The following is an 18,464-nucleotide window of genomic DNA, read 5'->3' as shown; positions in this document are numbered from 1 at the left end:
AAAAAGAAGAGTGAAAAGTGCGAGCAAAGTTTTCCGCCAACGGAACTCTTCATTTGGTCTCCCTCCGAAAAGGACAACAATGCAAATTTGGTTGGCCTGTTGCGGGGCAACATGGCGTATGCACAACTTTTTTGTTTGCCCAACGGAGAAAGGTCAAAAAGTGCAATCAATGGAAATTAAAATTCAATTAGAGCTGAGAGAAGGTTAATGGAGAGAAAGTGTAAGGTTATACAAGTAGCACCAATAGATAATAACTAAGAATCTTCTACACTTCTTTGAATTAATATCAGTTTCGAAATCCTAGACTAGTTTAAAGTTCCTTAAACATTGCATACTTATAGGCCAATCGAGAGCCTCACTCTGACCCTTTAATTCACTGCGATCCCTGGCCAAGTGCTGTATCATCGGTTTCGGCCCTTGTACTTGCCACAAAATCGATTCGGAGCTGAGGACAAGGCCAGAACGCACTCGACAATAAAACGCAAGAATCAACAATTATGTTAATTTCCTTTGTGGGTCAATGTCTCGCTGTGTTCGTGTGCTCGTGTGTGCGGGTTGTGTTTTATGGCTATATCTTGGGCCAACTGTCAGGCGAAGACAGCTGCAGTGGCTAAAATAAATTAACATTATTTATGAATTTTCTTTGCATTTTACACACGATATGGGGCCCTGTTATGGCGCTGCCCCTGAATTTCCCCTGCTGTTAGTTAACAGTGAAAGTGGAGAGAGCTCGCGGCACTGCGCATGTCCTTTGCTCACACCTCAGAGAATATACCTAGACACGTGCTTCAAGTCTGGCTGAGATATATAATATACCTTACGCATCCACCAATCTACCTGCGTCAGAAGCCACCCCCCACCCCCTGTCCGTATATATGTATATGTATAAGTCTGTATATGTATACCTGCTTTAGGTGTTGGCCCATCGTCTTCGTTTCGTCGTCGTTTGGCTAGAAGAGTGCGGCAAGTCGAGATGTAGGTGCCAGCTGCGCTGCTACCTCTCTCTCTTACCTGTGGGAAGTGCCCCCCACCCTTCTGCCCCATGATTTGGCACCCCGCACCCCCCCTTTCGGTTACCCAGCTGCAACCTCAACCGCAAGTAACAGTTGTTATTCGTCGTGCGTTTTTCGTTCGTTGGCTTCGCTCTCACAGATACCCGCACACACACGTACATATTCTGGCCAACACAGATGCACACACACTCATACACAATCGCTGCCAGGTTGTTGCCTGTGCTGCTGTCTCGCTTGCTCCTGCGGGCTCATGTGGATGAGCTACCTACGCTTTTTAAGGTGAGCACGAAAATGTTGGCAGCCAACCAAAGTTGAGCACCTTCGAGGGGTTTTCCACGAAAGGGGTGGGGCTGCATGTGTTTTTCCGACGGCCAAACGAAAATCTCGAGCTACTGGAGAAGGCAGCTTGTGATTTATGTCACCATTAAACTATAAACCTTCTGCTTGATTCTTTTTTGGAAAAGAAGAACTCATAACCCTTTCTCTTGATTTTACGACTTTTCATGATTTTCCCCAGATTTGATTTCTATGTTTTCTTTAACTTTTCTACATTCGTACTTATTTTCCTATATTTTTCCTACACATTCCCTTTACTATGCCCCCCTCTCCGTGTTGCTTTATATTCCCCATCAACGTCATCGTCATTTTCCCTCGTCGTGTACTCGTCAACGTCGTCTGTTCTCATCTGGTGGCTCGGCTTTCACCTTTTCCTCCGCCGCCTTCCCCCGACCGCCTTTCCTCCTCCGCTTTTCCCAGTGTGCGTGAGTGTTTGTGAGGTGCTCTCAGCTCGTCTGGAGTTTTTGTGTAGCGCAGGTTTAGGTGCGCAGCTTTCGCTCGTTAGGTACTCGGTTTTTTGCCAGCTTTTCTTTTTTATTTCCACTTTTCCACTGCTGTCTTAGGTAAATACAAATGAGAAAGCGACGGAGAGAGCGAGAGAGAACGAGAGACGAGACGAGAGAGAGGAGCAGGTGCGCCGGGAAACTCGAGCTAACTAAAACCCAGCCCCTGCTCCTGCCCTTCTCCTGCTCCTCTCCAGCAATGAAGGTGTGTCTCTCCGAGTGCGTTAGGTGCTCCGTTTCGTCAGGAGGAAAATGCTGGGAGGAACGTGGAAAGCGGAAAGTGGGAAAGTGCAGGGGGAGGGGGTAACTGTGATTTATGCCAGCCAATGGTTGAGCTCCTGGCTACGTGTGGTAGGTAAGTAGGTGTGACACCAGTGTCGCTCCGTCTCCGTCGCTCATACGCCACGTGGGCTAAAAAATGGCGACTCGGCTACTCGCACCTATGAGCGTTCAGCTACTCGCCGGAATGGAAAGGGGAAAACTTTTCTAATTAGCCAGTGGCCAGGGGATAAAAGAGAAGGGGAGGGGTGGAAAAGTAGGAGACAGAAAAGTAGGAGCGGGAAAAAAACTTTTCTTTTCAGCCCCTCCACAGACGCGCCTCTTTATGGATTTTCCGACTGCCCGCTGCTTTATTTTTCCGTTGTTTCTTTTCTCTGCTTTCCCTCCCACAGACTTCCCTCCCGTTTTCTCGGCGGTGTCAGTGTCCTCGTTAGGATGCTGGAGCATTTTCTTGTGCGCAGCGATTTTCCTTCTCTCATTGTTGCAGATAAAATCGATAGCTCTTTATGGCAATTTAATATGACCTTCGTGGCTTACTTATACACATAAATTCTGTACTTTTGCTAGGCTCTTTATGGCCCTCTCCCCTCCTCGTAGGCTGTTTTTGTTTATAATGCTGCGTTTTTATTCCATTCTCTGGGGCTTTTTGCAACAGCGACTTTCGACTGTTTCAACAGGTCGTATGCGCAATCTGTCGCCACCCATTTTCGGCCATCCCCTGCCAGAGGTCAGAGATTTGACATTGAACTCGAATCATCGTTGCCTCGCCAGCTATTGAACTCTTTCTTTGTGGCCTGAAATCGAGGCAGCCATCATAAGCAGATATCTCAGGCTATCATCGATGCTTGGAATAGATCGGGAATTAGATACGTTTTTGCTTAGCTTTCTTTATTCAGTCAGGTCTTGTAAGCAAAAAGTCTTTAACATAAGTCAGAAAGTCAAGTAATATTGCTAATATTATCAACTTTACCAACAGTAAAGCAGTAACTCGATAAGAAACCACATTTTGAGTTTGAACCCCTTAGGTTCCTTTGGTCTGATTTCAAAGCTATTTTAGTAATCCAAGTATATGGAGAACATTCTTGCTAGGTAGTTACCCAGAACTGCCCTTTAACCTATTTTGTTTTGGTATGCCTTACCATTTATCATTTTAATTCTATAGAATCTATAAAGATGTACTTAGATGAGTTACTGAAGGTGTAACATTCTTTGATCTGCCTGGCAAAATAGACTTCTGCTTCTCAAATATCTTACCTTTTATACCAGAATGACCCTGGTCGAAGTTCCCATTCTAAAACCCCACTTTGAGGTTTGTCTGTTGGCACAAGAACATGTCCCACACCCTCCGATTCCAAGCCATCACCCCAAGTTCAACAATAAGTCAGGGCATTAGTCGCTTGAGAAATTGTCTGTTTACCTTGTTGGCCAGTCGCCTTTTGCCGTTTCCAGTTTGCAGTTTGCCAAATGGCACTCAAAGCGTTGGAATATGAAAAATGAGACGCAGGAAGCGAAATTACAAGCCATGGCCAGGAGTATCCTGCCAGCCGGCCATCCTGGTATCCTGCAGCACCTCCAGACTCCGGCAAAACCTCGCAGAGTGAAGAGACCAAAATGAAAAGTTGAAGTAATAATTGTGCGGCGGTGGCGACGACGACTTCGCCAGGGGGCAGCCTTACACATTTTCATTTGGTCATGTCCGGTGGTGTCCGGCGATGGGTAATGTTTGTCCAGACGACCCCAAGTAGCCCAACACACGTCTCCACGGCCACTGACTCGCCCAGCTGCTGCTCCTTGATTTTTATCCTTGGCCTTTGGGGTGTGTACGGGTTTATTGGGATCTTAATCTTTATTTAATGCGATGTAAAACGTTGAACCTTGATTCGGTATTATCAAATGATTTCAAAAAGTGTGCTTCAACCTATATTTATTCCAGAACTCTTACAGATGAGTGTAAATGTCTTTTTGTTCCTTATGCTAGAATCTTCTACAAAACAAGATAGAAATATAAGTAACAGGTATTCCCATGGTCGAGTTCCTCAATTATAACATTTTTTCGATTTTTTTCACTCTTTGCTTTCCATCTTCGTGTTCCTGCACTCTGTCAACGGCAAATGTTGCCAAGCCCTGCTGACCACTGTCCCTGCTAAGAGGAGTAGGGAAATGGAAAATGAGCAGGAAAAGCCAAAGAGAAACCCAGGAGATGGAGGAGGAGGAGGAGGGGGAACAAGGAGCAGGGACACCTCTAAGTGGGCTTCATCAGTTGCGCTTCGCTGGACGCCGGCAGCGTCATAATCGTTCTGTCCTGCTCATCATCTTCTCGCCGTTTCCACCGTCGTCTTTCGTTGGCTTGCTGTCTTTTGCGGTTTTTCCGTTTTTGGGGTCAAAGTTCAGGCTTTCCCCCTGAAAAGTCCTCCGGTCTTTATTTATCTTTAAGATTTTCAACTCAGTGCACAGGTTTTTGTCCACACGCTGACTTATGACCACAACAATGCGTCAGTCTGGCTGCTTGACTGGCCTTAAACGTGCACTGCGACAAATGGAAGGGGTATTTGCAGGGAAAAGTGAGACTGAAAAGGTCTGGACATTTTATTTTTCCATTGTTAAAGAATACTTAAGGTTGCCTAATCCATTGACCAATATCAGTAAGATTTCTTAGTCTTGAAAGTTTCTTTCAGTGCAACATGCCTGGGGTTTTTGTCACTGTCCACTGGCAACTGCCATTTGCAGTGAATCCTCGCAGGATGTGTGGACCGCCGCTAAGTGGAAACTGTAGTTTTTCTTACTTATGTCCTGGCAGGAGTGCGCGGCTCATAAAGATTTGTGTCTGCGCTCTAATGTCATAAGTCAAGTGCTGGTCGCAGTTCAAGAACTCACGTGTCCAAAGGAGTAAGACCACCTCCATGAACCTTTCCCCTCTGCCTGCCTTGAGGGGAAACTCTTTCTGGCTTTCTGGAGTTTAATTGAGGGAGGGCATTAAGCAATTACTGCGAACTACCTAGAGTGGACTTTTGGCTTTAATTTAATTTGTCACACTTTGCGAGTGCAGACAACTTTACACTCTGGCCACAGCAAAGTAGAGCAGCTGGCAGGATCCCCAGGGTAGGAGAAAATGGGGATTGTGGTCTGGCACAGCCATTTCAATTTGACTATGCCGGAAGTTACCTGCTGGTGCCAACATCTCTCTCATACACATCCAAAGGGTCCGACACTGAAGTCATTTCCTGTGCCCAGGATGCCCTCCTTGTGCCATGCTCCCCAAAGTTCTGGCCAGTGGTTTTACGAGCAAGTGTCCCATGTGGCCAGCAGGGACTAGATTAAATTGGCATCTTTTGTTGTGTAGTGACTTTGTTCTCGCAAATGAGAATGTGAGCAAATTAAAAGTTTGCCAGCTAGGGAGTAGGTAATGCCCTGTAAGTGGCAGCCCAGCCTGCCTCGCCGCCTCTCAACTTTTCGGAAAGGTCAAGCCATCCATCAAGTGAAGATCTCTTATTAATGCTTTGTATTTGAAGACTTTCCGGCGATTAATGAAATATTTACAAGCTCAATTGGCCGGTCAATGAATGCTAATTAATTCACTGCCTGGCTTTCTTATCTTCACGGTTGACGAGACCTTCAGAGTTGATTAAATGACCGAGTTTAACACTCTGCCCGTTGAGGGACATAGCCAAGTATAATTGAAAAAGTTTGTAGCCCAAAAATAGTTGTCAAAAAGAGATCGGAAACAATTCGATAAATGCAAGTCTCCGTTGCATTTCTTCTCCTAAAGAAGCGGTTTATGGTCGGGCTTAAACTTTTCTTACGACCCAAAGTTTCCTGCGGCTTTTAGGCCTTGTATAATGCAATTTGGGGTCTGGATGGATTTGATTTCTATCGGCGGTGGTGGGTCAGCAATTTATGATACGCACACTTTCAATTTCCCTTTCGATTTTTCTGACCTCTCTAATTGCCCGATACGCCGGGCATACTATATGAGTCGGGTCGAGAGGCAGACGGAACAAAACAAGTTAATTAAACGCTTCCGTTTTCCTTTCTCTTTTGCATGTTATCAATGTCCTGGCATCACTGGGTCCTTTAATTACGCAGATTTGTATGCCGCTGCGGACTTTCACTTCTCTGCATGTCTCAGTTTACGTCTCACATGCTTTTGGGGAAGTTTTTATATGTAAATTTATTATTTATTAACATTAATTATGGTGGTCAGTGGTGTAATTGAAGAAGCCCCTTTGCCTCTGGCCGGCCATTCAGGGTTGTCATCGGGTTTCTGCTGCTGATGTCAGCGGCCTAATTAACTGGCCATTTGTGTGCCGCTCACTCTTTGACTTTAGAAAGGCCAAGAGGGGGGAAACTTCTTACTAAGAATAGCCACATTGATATGCCTAGCATAGCCGAAGGCTCATTTGAATGCTCCTTACAAAGCAGAACGACAACTTTGATTTATTTCTGGCATGCCCTGATTATTTCAGTTCAGCTAAGCCTGATTTATATCTTAGATTTTCAAACTCCTTTCTAATGCAGATTAGTTGTGGCTACCAGAAGTATAGCATAAGATGATATAATCATTTTACACTATTTAAATCTTGTTTATATACTTGTAAGAACATGAATTACAGCCCAGATAAAACTACTCAGCCCCCAAATCAATTTCAGACACTTTCGCTGAGAAGTAGGCAACGCTTTAACGGTTTAACATGCAATTAACACGTACAGGCGGCACACATGTGCTGGTGTCAGTTTGCATACGCACTTGTTGTCGTACGTGTTAATAAAACTAATTTGATTAGCTAACTAGTGTAAGTAGCGGTTTCCACTTGTCTGTTTGCCTACGCCAGCCACTAAAACTCACACCCCTCTGCCGTATGTCCTGTGTGCTTTGCGATACCTAAAACAACAAGCCAGTTGTGTTTTGGTGGGCTTTCTGGGGTTAAGCGCGGTGGGTGGGTATCGCACACGTTTGGCATTAAATTAATCCTTCCGCAGAATAAAGTGATATCGCCACTAACAAGGCAAACACATTAAATATTTATGCAGACATCAGCAAACTCACACACACACATGTGTGAGTATACTAGATGTAAAATTAGTCCTTTAAAGCGCGCATGTGTGTGTGTGGGTGTGTGAGACTTTTAATTGCTGTCGTCAAAGGCTGAGGTAAGAATAATAGCAAGATTGGGAATAATGTGTCAAGTTGGGTGATGTGAGGCGGTGGCTGATTACATCAAAGAGCGGCGCGCACAGATACTCACACAGACAGTCGCACTTTGAAGTGTCAACAGGCAAAGGACGAGCCCGAAAAGGAGGCGACAGAAACAACAACACAGACGTTATCCATCATGGGATCTTTCACTTTTGTCAGCGAAATAACAATGGCCTCTTAATTACACCAGTGTGTGTCGCTCTCTTTGAATGTGTGAGTATGTCTTTGTGTGTGAGTGTGAGTAAAGGATATTAAGCACTGGAGAAAATACAAGAACTAGATCTTGGCAAGTCTCTATAGCTAGTAATGTCATGGTACTTAAAATCAGAGCTCATACCAGCAGCAGAGCCCTTTAAGCAGTACTAAAATGTAAAAAATCTGAAAAAATACTTCCTTATGTAAATTTCTTTCAGTGCAGCATGCAGGCATGTGCCAGTGTTTGTTTAGTCAGATGTTTGCTCGACACTTTCCTTTGGCTCTGCCTTTGCTTGTCGGCTTTTCCTTTGGCCAGCACTTGTTGGCAAGTTTTCTTTTGGTCTTTTTGTCGCCGGCTGCCGTTTCCTTTCGATTCCTTTTCGGGCTTTGACTTTTACTCCACCCGGTTGCTATAATAAGCGCACACATTGCGGAGGAGAGTCCGCATGTGAGGATCCTCCGACAGGATGTTAATTTCAATTTAAATGCCGGCCAGTTCCTTGAGAGCTCTCAACATCCCCTTGGGCCGCAGGCGTATGTCTCAAGTAACTTTGTCCAGCTTGGGTCAACTTCCTTGGCTCACTTTTGACAGCCACGTTTGACCGCTCCGCCTTGCAATTGCATTGGCCAAAAGTCGAGGGCCTGCGGCCTTGGCCTGTGAACTTTAATTGGATTCCTTGCGAGGAGCAGCGATAATAAACTGCTCCAAGTTGAAATGAATTCATTTTGTGTGTTGACTCAATTTGGCTTCCTGGAAATAATCCCATTGCTGATCTTTCGCCACTCATTTGGCTAATTAAAACGGGATGAACAAACAGAAGCTCATCCATTTACATTTATGAATTATCGGTTCGCATATAGCACACCGTCATGCCACGCCCCCATCCGCCCTTGCTGACAGCCCATAATTCACACATCGAACTTGGGGTTACGGGCTAAATCTTGGAACAGCCGCGGAAATCACGTACAGCCAGGGTTGCCAGCGAAAGTTGCCGGCTCCTTGGCATTATTGTCTTTTCAGCTAACCCAGTTCCCCACGCACCCCCTTCCCAACCACCCTTCCCCATCGACCACAACAGCTAATTAACGTTAATTTATTAAATCAGTGAGCAAGTAAAGGCATCCGAGCAACTTTCCTGCGAAGTAAGGACCCGGGAATGGGGCAAAGACAGCGCCAAGAGCTGCCAGAGATAAAAGTTGCACACGACTCCGCTTGGTTCTGAAGCTCAGGCTTAAGCACTTTGGGTTTTTTCTATACCCATTAGTTGAGGAATTAAGGGGTATATTAGGCTAACTCAGAGTAGAAGGGAGGTAATAATACCTAATGGATTTCTGATTTGATGAATGATGTATAAGCATGTTTACCCATCTTATCCCCAGGTAGAGGACATCGGTAAGCCAAACGAAGAATCTTATGCCTTGGGTATCCCACAGCCTATACCCAGTCCCTGCCGGCCATGCCTCGCATTCTTACTTGTCTTAGCTGGAAAAGCATGAAAACCACACGCAGCAATTATTAATTCAATTATTTTAGCGCAAACAGCCACCTCAGACTAGGAGCGAGAATCCAAGAAACCGAGAAACCAAGAATCCTGCAGGACCAAGACGCAGGAAGCTGTGTGGCATAAATGAGTTCTCTTTTCTGAGCGAGTGGATGAAATAGAGTAGCACAAACACAATTAAGAAGCCGGGGGATGAGGCAGGAATGAAAGAAGGCGAGCAAATAAAGTGGCAAATTTAATTAGGAATCAGCACTGAGAGCAGAAGTGCAGCACTTTGGGTCGGGGAATACCTGATGATAACCCACATCACTCGCCGGACATGTGAATTAATAACAGCATCCGTTTCCGGTCCAAAAATGGAGCCCACTCGCTGGAGGAGAGTGCCAGAATTATAATAATAATATTAATAATGAGTGGCCAAAAAAGGCTGACGGCGGCCAGCGTGTCCGTCACAACTTCCGGAATGAAGTTGGCCGTTTTATTGTCGCTGGAAAAGTTTCCCCTAGGGGGCGAAATAAAGCGATGCCGAATGTAGGTAAATTGTAAATTGTAAATGCAAAAGTTTACCAAGTTGAAGTCACCTGCTCGGGTTCCCAAACTACTAAAAACAGGCAGGGGGAATCGAAACAAAGTCCCTTTTGTTTCAATTCACGTCCAGGACAATTGGCCAAGATCCAGACAGGGAACAAGGGACGGGGGGAGCCGAAGCTCATCAAGCATCAAGGTATAATTTGGCCGGGGACTATTTCATTTTACGGCCAAAGTGGCGCATTTGCATAAAGTTTTATTTTCTTTGACCCGCACTTGGGGATTTCTTTGACTTGCGTTTTTGTTCTCGTCCTTTTCCTGGTTTCCTGATTTCCATTTCGTCTACTTTGTCGCCAGGAAGTGATTTCCTGCAGCTGCAGCTATTGAAATTCAATATCTTTTGCCACGGAGGGTGGTGGCAAGTCCCCGAGGGAGTGTGGGCATTCCTTAAAGCCCTGGATCAGCTTTAACAAGTGCTTGCCCCACACATCACATCAGGACATCAGGACTTCAGTACATCGTCACATCATCACACATCAGTCAGCCGTCGAATATCCTTGGAAGGTAATTTGAAAATCAAACACGCAAGGAGCGACTCCCTCGCAAATCCTTTCAATTGCTGCAATTTACTGGATAAATAGGATCAAAATCGAATTTAAATGGCAAACAAATTTTTCGTGATTTCGATTTTGTTGACAGAACTTTTCACTTATGCCGCTGAATAAGCCGATAATGCCGACAAGGGTGGTCTATTGGATATATCTCGCACCTTCGGTGGGCAAACAAAGGGGGTAGATAAGTCCAGACCCCACCCCACCGCCCTTTCGATATGGAAATGTTGCATTTTAAACGCCTTGAAAATATTTTAATTAAATTTCGCATTTGCACTTGAATGGTTATCCCTGTGGCAGGGAAAACTATTTACGTGCCTGGAACAAAAGTGAAATCATTCGATTTTATTTATTTTCACTCGAAACTGAAAACTTTTTCCCACTTTCCCTCCCCCGAACCCGCCCAGAAAAGAAAACTTGCGCAAAAAGGCAACCTAAAAGTTTCAGAGAAAACTTTCTTGGTTCTCTCCTCTTCCACAAACATAAACAAGATTAATTTCACATGTTTTCCAGGGGTGGCAAGGACTTTTGGAGGGTGGGGGAAAGGAGCTGCTCGAGTTATTACTTTGATTATGTTTATTCTAGTCATGAAATCCAAATGCCCGTTTCATGTGCACTTCATTTAATAAACCCATGCCTCGAAGTGAAAGCGCGAAATGATTTCCATGGCATTTTTGCCTGCCTGCATAAGTTTTCCTCACTTTGTGTGATTAGCCAAGTGAAAAAACAGGAGATTAGACTAGAACTATTCCCAACTTCAATTGCCTGCGGATGATTCGCTGGTGTGGGAACTAGCATACCTCATTACTCACTCATGTTCAGAATGCATTCCTAAATTTTATTTTCAGTTTGGGGAATAAATAGAAATTTCCGTTTTTATGACTTTCCTTGAATTCTGTTTCTTAAACAGCGACATTAGAATTTGATTTGTTCTAGACATGAATTTTTATTCGAGATGGAGAAGGCTGAGAATGAAAGAGCAAGACAAAGCTCTTTAATATAGCCACTAATCTAGACACTGTCTGTGATCTTTCCACTATCTGCCAATTGCTTGGCAAATTTGGCCATCATCCAATGTGCTCTCGCCATTCAGGCAATCTCCCGTTCTGCCCTCACTCATCTTATAGACCATATCTATATCTCAGTCGGTGCGATCTGTGGCGACTCTTAAGTGCTTTTAATTATGTCCACTTAAGTCTCAATATCGTCAGCTTCCGAAGTGCGCAAATCACCAAAACCACACGCAGAGCAACGATGGATCGGGGATCAGGAAACCGGGGAGCGGCAGTGGGAGGAACTGCTCGGCGCACTCTAAATAAAGCATAACAATTTATGAAATTTTAATTTTTACACTTAATAACACGCCGAGTTATGGGCGCGCCAAGTGAAACGGCCCAAGCGAATTCGCCAGGAAAAGCGGGAAAGTGGTAGAGCGGGGAGGGGCCAAGGCTCAGGGGAACTTTCTTATAGAGACATCAATGTGAGACGCCCGGGCAGGTGGCCAAACCTCCGGGAGTGGGACAAATTGTGGTGCATCTTGTGTGGCACAGCCGCAGACGTTGGGCGCAATTAGAGACGCCCCATGCCCGCTGTATTTTTGGTCCCCGACCGACTCGCGGATTATGCCATAATTCGAGTCGTCTCACGTTGAGAAATTCTGAATTTTGAAAAACTGGAACAGGAAAACTAAAGTGTTTAAGTCTTGTATTTTGGGCACCATTCGAAGCTAAATGTTCACCTCTATTTATAAATAATTTCTCAATTGTTAAATGCAAAAACTTTGATGGCTTGAATTTGTCTTAGAAGTTAATGATAAAAAAAGGAAGTATTTTAACATATCCAAGAATATATTCAACCCATTTATACCAAATACTCATAGAAATGAAACCAGAATTTCGATTTGTTACAAAACTCTTATTAAAGTATTAAGAGCAGGGACGGACAATTCGCCTGAGAATCGCCAGTCCAGAAGAAATGCTTGAAGCCTTCTCTCATGCCGACATCGATCGCAACGAATAACTACATTAACTTCTTCCGCGATCTGAAAATCCCATATTTTCAATCAGAAATCCTTCAATCAAGAATTTTCAATTTCCAACTGAAGGGCGCAACGAATTGAAAATTCTTGGCGGAAGATTGAGTAACATGTTTTCCCGTGTGCTCCTGTTCCTCTGAGCTTGCTCAGTTAGTGCTCGAATGAACGCTTGAATTTTGACATTGTGCTGCAGATTGCTGCCACCGGAGGTGCTCAATTTGGGATCAGTTCTGGCTGGGATCGCTCGAGGTGCTGGAGGAGGTCAGCTCCAAAGCCCTGCCCAAGGAATGGAAGTCATTTGAGATCTCGACGACGTGGTTGAGATCGTTGATCATGGTGGCGATGAGGCCCTGCTGCTGCTGTTGCATCCTGGCCTGCAGACGCTGATTCTCCTCCGCCTGCCGAAGGACCAGGGACTTCAAGAGGTCCTTCTGTAGCTTGAGTTCTTTATCCACATAGCCGGGCCTCTGATGGATCGGTACTGGAGTCCGAATGCTCTTTGGCAGATTCAAGTTGGTGGTCTTGGATTGGATTCTCGAAGACTTCGGCTTGACAGGCGAAACCTGATTCTTAACCTGATTGTTGCGTCTGGAAGCCACCTTGGCATCATAGTTGCTTCGCGCTTGGAGGGCACTCTGCGGTTTGGTCTCCTTGGAAATACTTCCCACTATCTGGGCAATTGGCTTGGGAATTCGACTAGGGTTCTTAGCTTTGTTGGGATGTTGCCCTGCAGGCCTGTGTCCAATCCGTGGTTCACTTTTAATAGCCAAAGCCTGCTCTGGTGGGTTTCTTTGCAAGAGCTGGAGTTGCAGCTTTGCAAGATCCGGACTAGTGGCGGATCGCAGAGGTTGTTGTATGGCCTTCTCCTTCGGCTGGAAGTTGCCGGTCTTCTTTGGGTCCAACTTGGCTACATATCCACTCTCCAAGGTACCCCATTTCTCAGGTGCGAACACAATATGGGCCCTCTGAGGCCGGGCTGGAGGAGCTTCCTCCATCATCAGTTCAGAATTCATTAGAATTGGCTCATTGAAGGGGGCAGAGACCTGCATGACCATGTTGGCGGTGTGATCATAGATCATGGTCTCCGATTGATTTAGTTTCTGACGCATTCGACCCATCACGACAAAGGGTCTAGGTCCCTGGGCCCCCGGGTCGGTATTGGTAGAGACCTCCACCTTTTCGACGTTGGTCAACTTGTTTCTCTCGCGGACAACCTCCTGGGTCAAGGCGCACAAACGCAGACGCATCATTTCCAGGCGCTTCCAGTCCGTCATCTGCAGTTTATAAAATAGTTAATACTGATAGTTAAGTCCAAAGAAGAATCACCTACCATGGGAGGCAGAATGGGTTTTCCATGGATCGTGTATACCGATTCGAACTCGCCGCATTCAATATTTTCCAGTTCACTGATGAACATCAGCTGATCCGACTGTTCTGCCATTTGCCGCAAATTTCGTGTAGAAACTTCAGGTACCGAAAATAAAATCCTGCTCTATGGGGGGATATTCTCGAGAATTTATTTGTTGTGTGATGTGTGGAGTATAGGAATGGAATGGAATAGGAAAGGAATGTGACTTGGGACAACAACGGTTGTCAGTTGAGGAATGAGTTTGTTTGCTTGGCTTACTGCTCTGCACACCGACGTTGGTGGACTACACTTCGGAAAATCGGTTAAAGTATCTCTCAAAAAGTTAACTTCTATTTCAAAGAAGTCAACTAAAAACTCACTAGACTCATTATATAAGCTTACAAACTCATAATTATTGATATGGATAAAGTAACTCCTATTCCTATACCTTTACCCCACTGACTTTTCTCCGAGTGCATGCCACATGCAATGTCCCAATCCGGACGCAGAGTCTGACAAATGCGCCGCTCGTCGCCGGAGCGTGCCGCAAAAGGTACGGCCAGTCGAGCGTGGAGCAGCAAACAAGGAGCCCAAATAGAGTCCACTCCATTACCGGCAGGACACTCGTCCTTTCCTTATATATATACACACATATATAGGGTGGACCGTCTGGAAATTTGTCTTGGGCGCTTGTAGGTGTGATTTGTTTTTTAAATTTCGGGCCAGAAGCCGGCCAATTTGTCTCCCCCACTCGGTTGACTTTTTATTTGCAACGGAGTCACGTAGCATTTTCACTTGCATACTTGCGACATGCGGCAATTTTCCACTAAATTTGCCATGTCAAACATATTTCGGACCGACCTGCTGCTCCGCGGCTCATAAAGAATTCAAATTAATACATTAACAGCTCCAGACAAGGGGCCTTCGAGGTGGAAGGTGGGTGCTTGCCTCCTCCATCGACAGGTAATAAACGCCGAGTCGTTCGTGCCAAAGTCTCGAAAGTTAGCTCCAAGGCAATTTGCTTCAAGTGGCCATTCGGGAGCGTGCCAAGTGCCTTGGTAACGGTAACGGCCCACGGATTACACAAGTGGGTTAAGGCAGGCACTCTACGGTTAACCGCCAGCGCCACAAAAGGTATTTATCTCATTGTGCGCAGATTAAGAGCTGCTCTCAAATTAGGTGAGTGTCGTCACGTGACGCAAGATGGGATCTAGATAGCGACGAGGTTATAAAAGTAAAGGTGGAAAGAATGAGCAGGCTCAATAGGGGTTCTAGCCTTGACTAAGAAAAAATCGCACTGGGGCTTTAAGGTGTTAAATATTTTGTCTTTCACTACCAATAGTATTAGCTTAACAATCAGTTACAACTTTCTTGGTTTCAAAGATTTATAGCCAGTATTTCATTTTTCAGCGTGCTTTATGTAACATAATACTAGGCCTGTAGTCATGAGATTTGGTTTTTTATAGTTCTAATTATGCAAACAATTAGTTTCTAAAACAGTTTGGCAAAATAGAAAAAAATAATTTTTTGAAAATTTTTTACTTTTTTGAAAGGGGTTACATCATGTTTTTTTGTGAAAAAGGTAATTTTTTGACATTTTAAGGCTGGGATACAGTTTTATTGGAAATTTCATTACGAGTTCAACGAGCTATGCCATTTTGAAATCGGACAAATATTAAAAAAGTTATGGCATAATTTTCGAGCTTTTTTTTACCAAAAATTATAATTTAATAACTTTATCAAAAATGGGAATTTTTCTTGGTGTTTTTCCTCGTAACTTGCTTAAAAATGATTACTTAGGCATAAGTCTTACTGTTTTGCACAGCTTACTATATACTGTATAATCACTTTTCATAACTTTTTAGCTGAAATCAAAGAGTAAATAGATTTACCAACTGCGCAATTATAAACTTTAAGGCATGTTTTTAACAAACCATTTGATTTTGGGCTTGAATGCTAATTTAAGAGGAATTTGTGCTTCTAACTTGAATTAGATTTCACATTTTACGAACAATTTTCAATTATTTTACTGCGGAAATTGTTTTATTTTAGTTTAACTAGAAGTATATTAGCTCTAAAATCATTTATAATGTGTTCTCCCATTTTCACAGATTTCTGGCCATAATCTCATTTTTCAGCGACTGTATTTGACATAATATTAGGCTTATGGTCATGGGATTTGGTTTTTTATAGTGCTAATTATGCAAACAATCAGTTTCTAAAATAGTTTGGCAAAATAGAAAAAAAAATTTTTTTTCAAAATTTTCACTTTTTTGAAAGGGGTTACATCATGTTTTTTTGCAAAAAATGGCCAAATTTTGACATTTTAAGGCTGGGATACAGTTTTTATGGAAATTTTATTGCCAGTTCAATGAGATATCACATTTTAAAATCGGACAAATATTAAAAAAGTTATGACATGCTTTTCGATTATTTTTTGGCCAAAAATTTAAATTTGGTAACATTTTGAAAAGCTGGAATTTCCCTAGGTGTTTTTCTTCGTAGCCTGGTTAAAAATGATCACACAGACATCAGATGTACTGTTTTGAAAAGCTTATTATATAATCTATCCATCCATTTCACTTTTTAGATGATTTCTATAATAAATATATATACCAACCGACAAGGTTTTTGCCCACCTAGAAGGCAAAAATTTGATATTTTGGCTTGAATGCCAATTGCTGAGGAATAAGTGATTTTTACTTGGTATTAAATTTCACATTTCAAAGACAATTTCCAATTAGTTAACTGCCGAAATTGTTTGATTTCAATTTAACTAGAAGTACAGAACAAACCAACCGCATTTCGATGGGTTAAACCCCTTGCAGCTGGGAGTCTAATTCCACCTCTGGCTATGCAAAGTTAAACTGTCTCCAGGCCGCGTGTTGTGTAAAAAGCAAGCCAGACTCCGCTCCGGTTACACTTCATAAATTCGAAGAATTATGAGCCGTGACCCAGACGGAAGCCGAATGCAATCGCCAAGTGGCCAGGACACAATGACACCCGGGAGGAGGTCAACAGGTAATAACGGTTGCACGATTGGTTGGCCATGGCAATTTCTGTTGAATTTACAACCCCAGAGGGCGGGCAGGAGGAGATATCGGTGTGGATTACAAGGGAACTTTTTATTTTATATCCATGTTTTATGGTCGGCCAATCGATGAAGGCTGGGCATTGATTTTCGCTGATTCCGAAGGGAAGGAAGTTCAAGAGTCACGGGCTGGAGTTCAAAGCTGAGGCATTCACTTTAATTGAGTTGCTCGGGGTTCATGCATATGCAGGGCTCAATTAAAAGTGCGCCAAGAAAAACCGAGAAAGACAAACACAGGCGAGAAGGAGAACTCCTTGGAGGGGTGGAAAATGTCTGCAAGTGACTCAAGTCGAGTCTCCTGTCTGTTGACATTTCGCGGTATGGAAAAAATTAAATTAAAATGCAAATTAGGCATTCCTAGCAAGGAGTCTGGCCTGCAGTCTGCGATTCCCCCTTTTTCTCTAGCCGTCTCTGGTCTCTTGGCAAAAGTGACAAATTGTTGTAAACACTGCAAGTTACGTATACGCCTCGTGGGACCTCGACTGTCACCTACGAGAAAGGGGGTTCAAAGGGCGAGGACGACGGGCTTTACCTATTGTATACATATTTTAACACAGCCAAGAAGTCCCGACTTAGGGCCAAGATGAATGTTTTTATTTCTGCGCCCTCGCAGTCCTCCTTTTCTGCGGTGAATTATGCAAAGTAGTTGCGTAATGCTCTTGTTACAATAATTTAATCTTGTAATCTGTTTCTGTTCGACTCCCGGTGCCGGCAAGTGTCATAAATAATTCAGCTGGCCTGCTGCAGATGCCGAAAGGAAACATCCTTAAAGGAATCTTTGCATTTTTAATTTCAAGGTAAACAAGCGCAGATAACTTCGCCGCCAGAAACGGAATCCTAATGAGCCTCTCCTCAAGGTGACTTCCCTTTGGTCCTTTGGATTGACATTTCAGCGAGGCTGAGCAAGTTAATTCAATTTCCGCGAGCTGAAACAAAAATAAAAGAAGAAGGCACAAAGTTTATCCAGGCAACCCCTTTTTTCGAATCTCTTCATAGGATGGGGCACTAACAAACCCCATTTGCGGCTGCCTAATTATGCCAAACACATCCTTTGATGAGCTCATCATTAAGGAGCTCAGGTTAATCTATGGTTGGGAAATGTTCTTTAAACTTATAATTTAAGTAACTTTTAGCTCAGTTCACATTTGTTAATGGTGTGTTCTTAAATTCAGCTAATTACGTCGTGTGTATCCGTTAAGGATCCCACGTCAAGCCAAGGCCATAAATCAGCTGTCACAAAATGTAAATCCACCGCCAAAAAAGAAATCGCAGACAATATAAAATTTCAATAACATTCCCGGCGTGTCTTGTCCTTTGGCACAAGGTGCACATGGAGCAAACACAGTCGCGCATCCAGAAGCAATAAGGATACGTTTTTTCAGAGAAAGGAGTTGGGAAACAGGATCCCGGCGGAAGCAATACACGTTGACACGTCGCACGGATACAAAATGTGGCGCTGTTAGTTCCGCAGTTTCGCCGGAGACAAAGGACGGCGGCGTAATGTAACGGAAACTCTATTGAATTGCGATAAAAATCGCGTTTGCCAGCGAGCACCCTTTCAACCTCCACGCCCCCTTTTCGTCCTTGGGCTGCAGGAGACACGGGCTTAGCCGTTTTAAAGCATACTTTGCGGCTTGTCAACAGGCGGCAAAATTTATTGCAAATGTACGCCAAAAGAGTTGCACGAAGTTGGAGACGTTTGTGTATCTAATCGGGTGGTTTCCCTATGTCGAAGGTGTTGGCTTATGGCAGTATAATTTCTTGTGAGCTTAACAAATGTTTGATTAGATTCGTGATTGAAATTACAATGGTTAACAGCCAAGTTCCTA

General features: G+C 43.9%; 2 protein-coding genes across 2 annotated transcripts; both read right to left on the bottom strand.

The window, feature by feature from the left end:
- Window positions 1–3,388: 3,388 nt before the first annotated feature.
- LOC108111277 lies at window positions 3,389–8,988 on the bottom strand. Its single transcript, XM_041817642.1, has 3 exons — window positions 8,962–8,988; window positions 3,539–3,720; window positions 3,389–3,485 (listed from the first exon to the last, which is right to left on the bottom strand). Exons 1-3 carry the CDS (start codon window positions 8,986–8,988, stop codon window positions 3,389–3,391), a joined length of 306 nt encoding a protein of 101 aa, XP_041673576.1.
- A 3,066-nt stretch (window positions 8,989–12,054) lies between these two features.
- LOC108111330 lies at window positions 12,055–13,756 on the bottom strand. The gene is made up of 2 exons (XM_017220750.2): window positions 13,527–13,756; window positions 12,055–13,470 (listed from the first exon to the last, which is right to left on the bottom strand). The coding sequence occupies exons 1-2, from the start codon at window positions 13,635–13,637 to the stop codon at window positions 12,421–12,423; spliced, it is 1,161 nt and encodes a 386-aa protein (XP_017076239.1). The 5' UTR covers window positions 13,638–13,756; the 3' UTR covers window positions 12,055–12,420.
- Between the last annotated feature and the right edge of the window lie 4,708 nt (window positions 13,757–18,464).

This window comes from Drosophila eugracilis, unplaced genomic scaffold, assembly GCF_018153835.1.
Source record: "Drosophila eugracilis isolate 14026-0451.02 unplaced genomic scaffold, ASM1815383v1 contig_1781, whole genome shotgun sequence".
NCBI classification, from domain to species: Eukaryota; Metazoa; Arthropoda; class Insecta; order Diptera; family Drosophilidae; genus Drosophila; species Drosophila eugracilis.
The sequence above is the reverse complement of the archived record's forward strand: the minus strand, read 5'-3'. Positions and strand labels throughout refer to the sequence as shown.

Bases quoted from the DNA above. Each gene is read 5' to 3' on its own strand.
- LOC108111330 (XM_017220750.2), bottom strand. From the start codon at position 13,637: ATGGCAGAACAGTCGGATCAGCTGATGTTCATCAGTGAACTGGAAAAT. The intron at 13,471-13,526 runs GTAGGTGATTCT...TATAAACTGCAG, and splicing joins AACCCATTCTGCCTCCCATG to ATGACGGACTGGAAGCGCCT.
- LOC108111277 (XM_041817642.1), bottom strand. From the start codon at position 8,988: ATGCGAGGCATGGCCGGCAGGGACTGG. The intron at 3,721-8,961 runs GTATAGGCTGTG...TCACTCTGCGAG, and splicing joins GCATGGCCGGCAGGGACTGG to GTTTTGCCGGAGTCTGGAGG. The intron at 3,486-3,538 runs AATTTCTCAAGC...GGGGTGATGGCT, and splicing joins GGCCAACAAGGTAAACAGAC to TGGAATCGGAGGGTGTGGGA.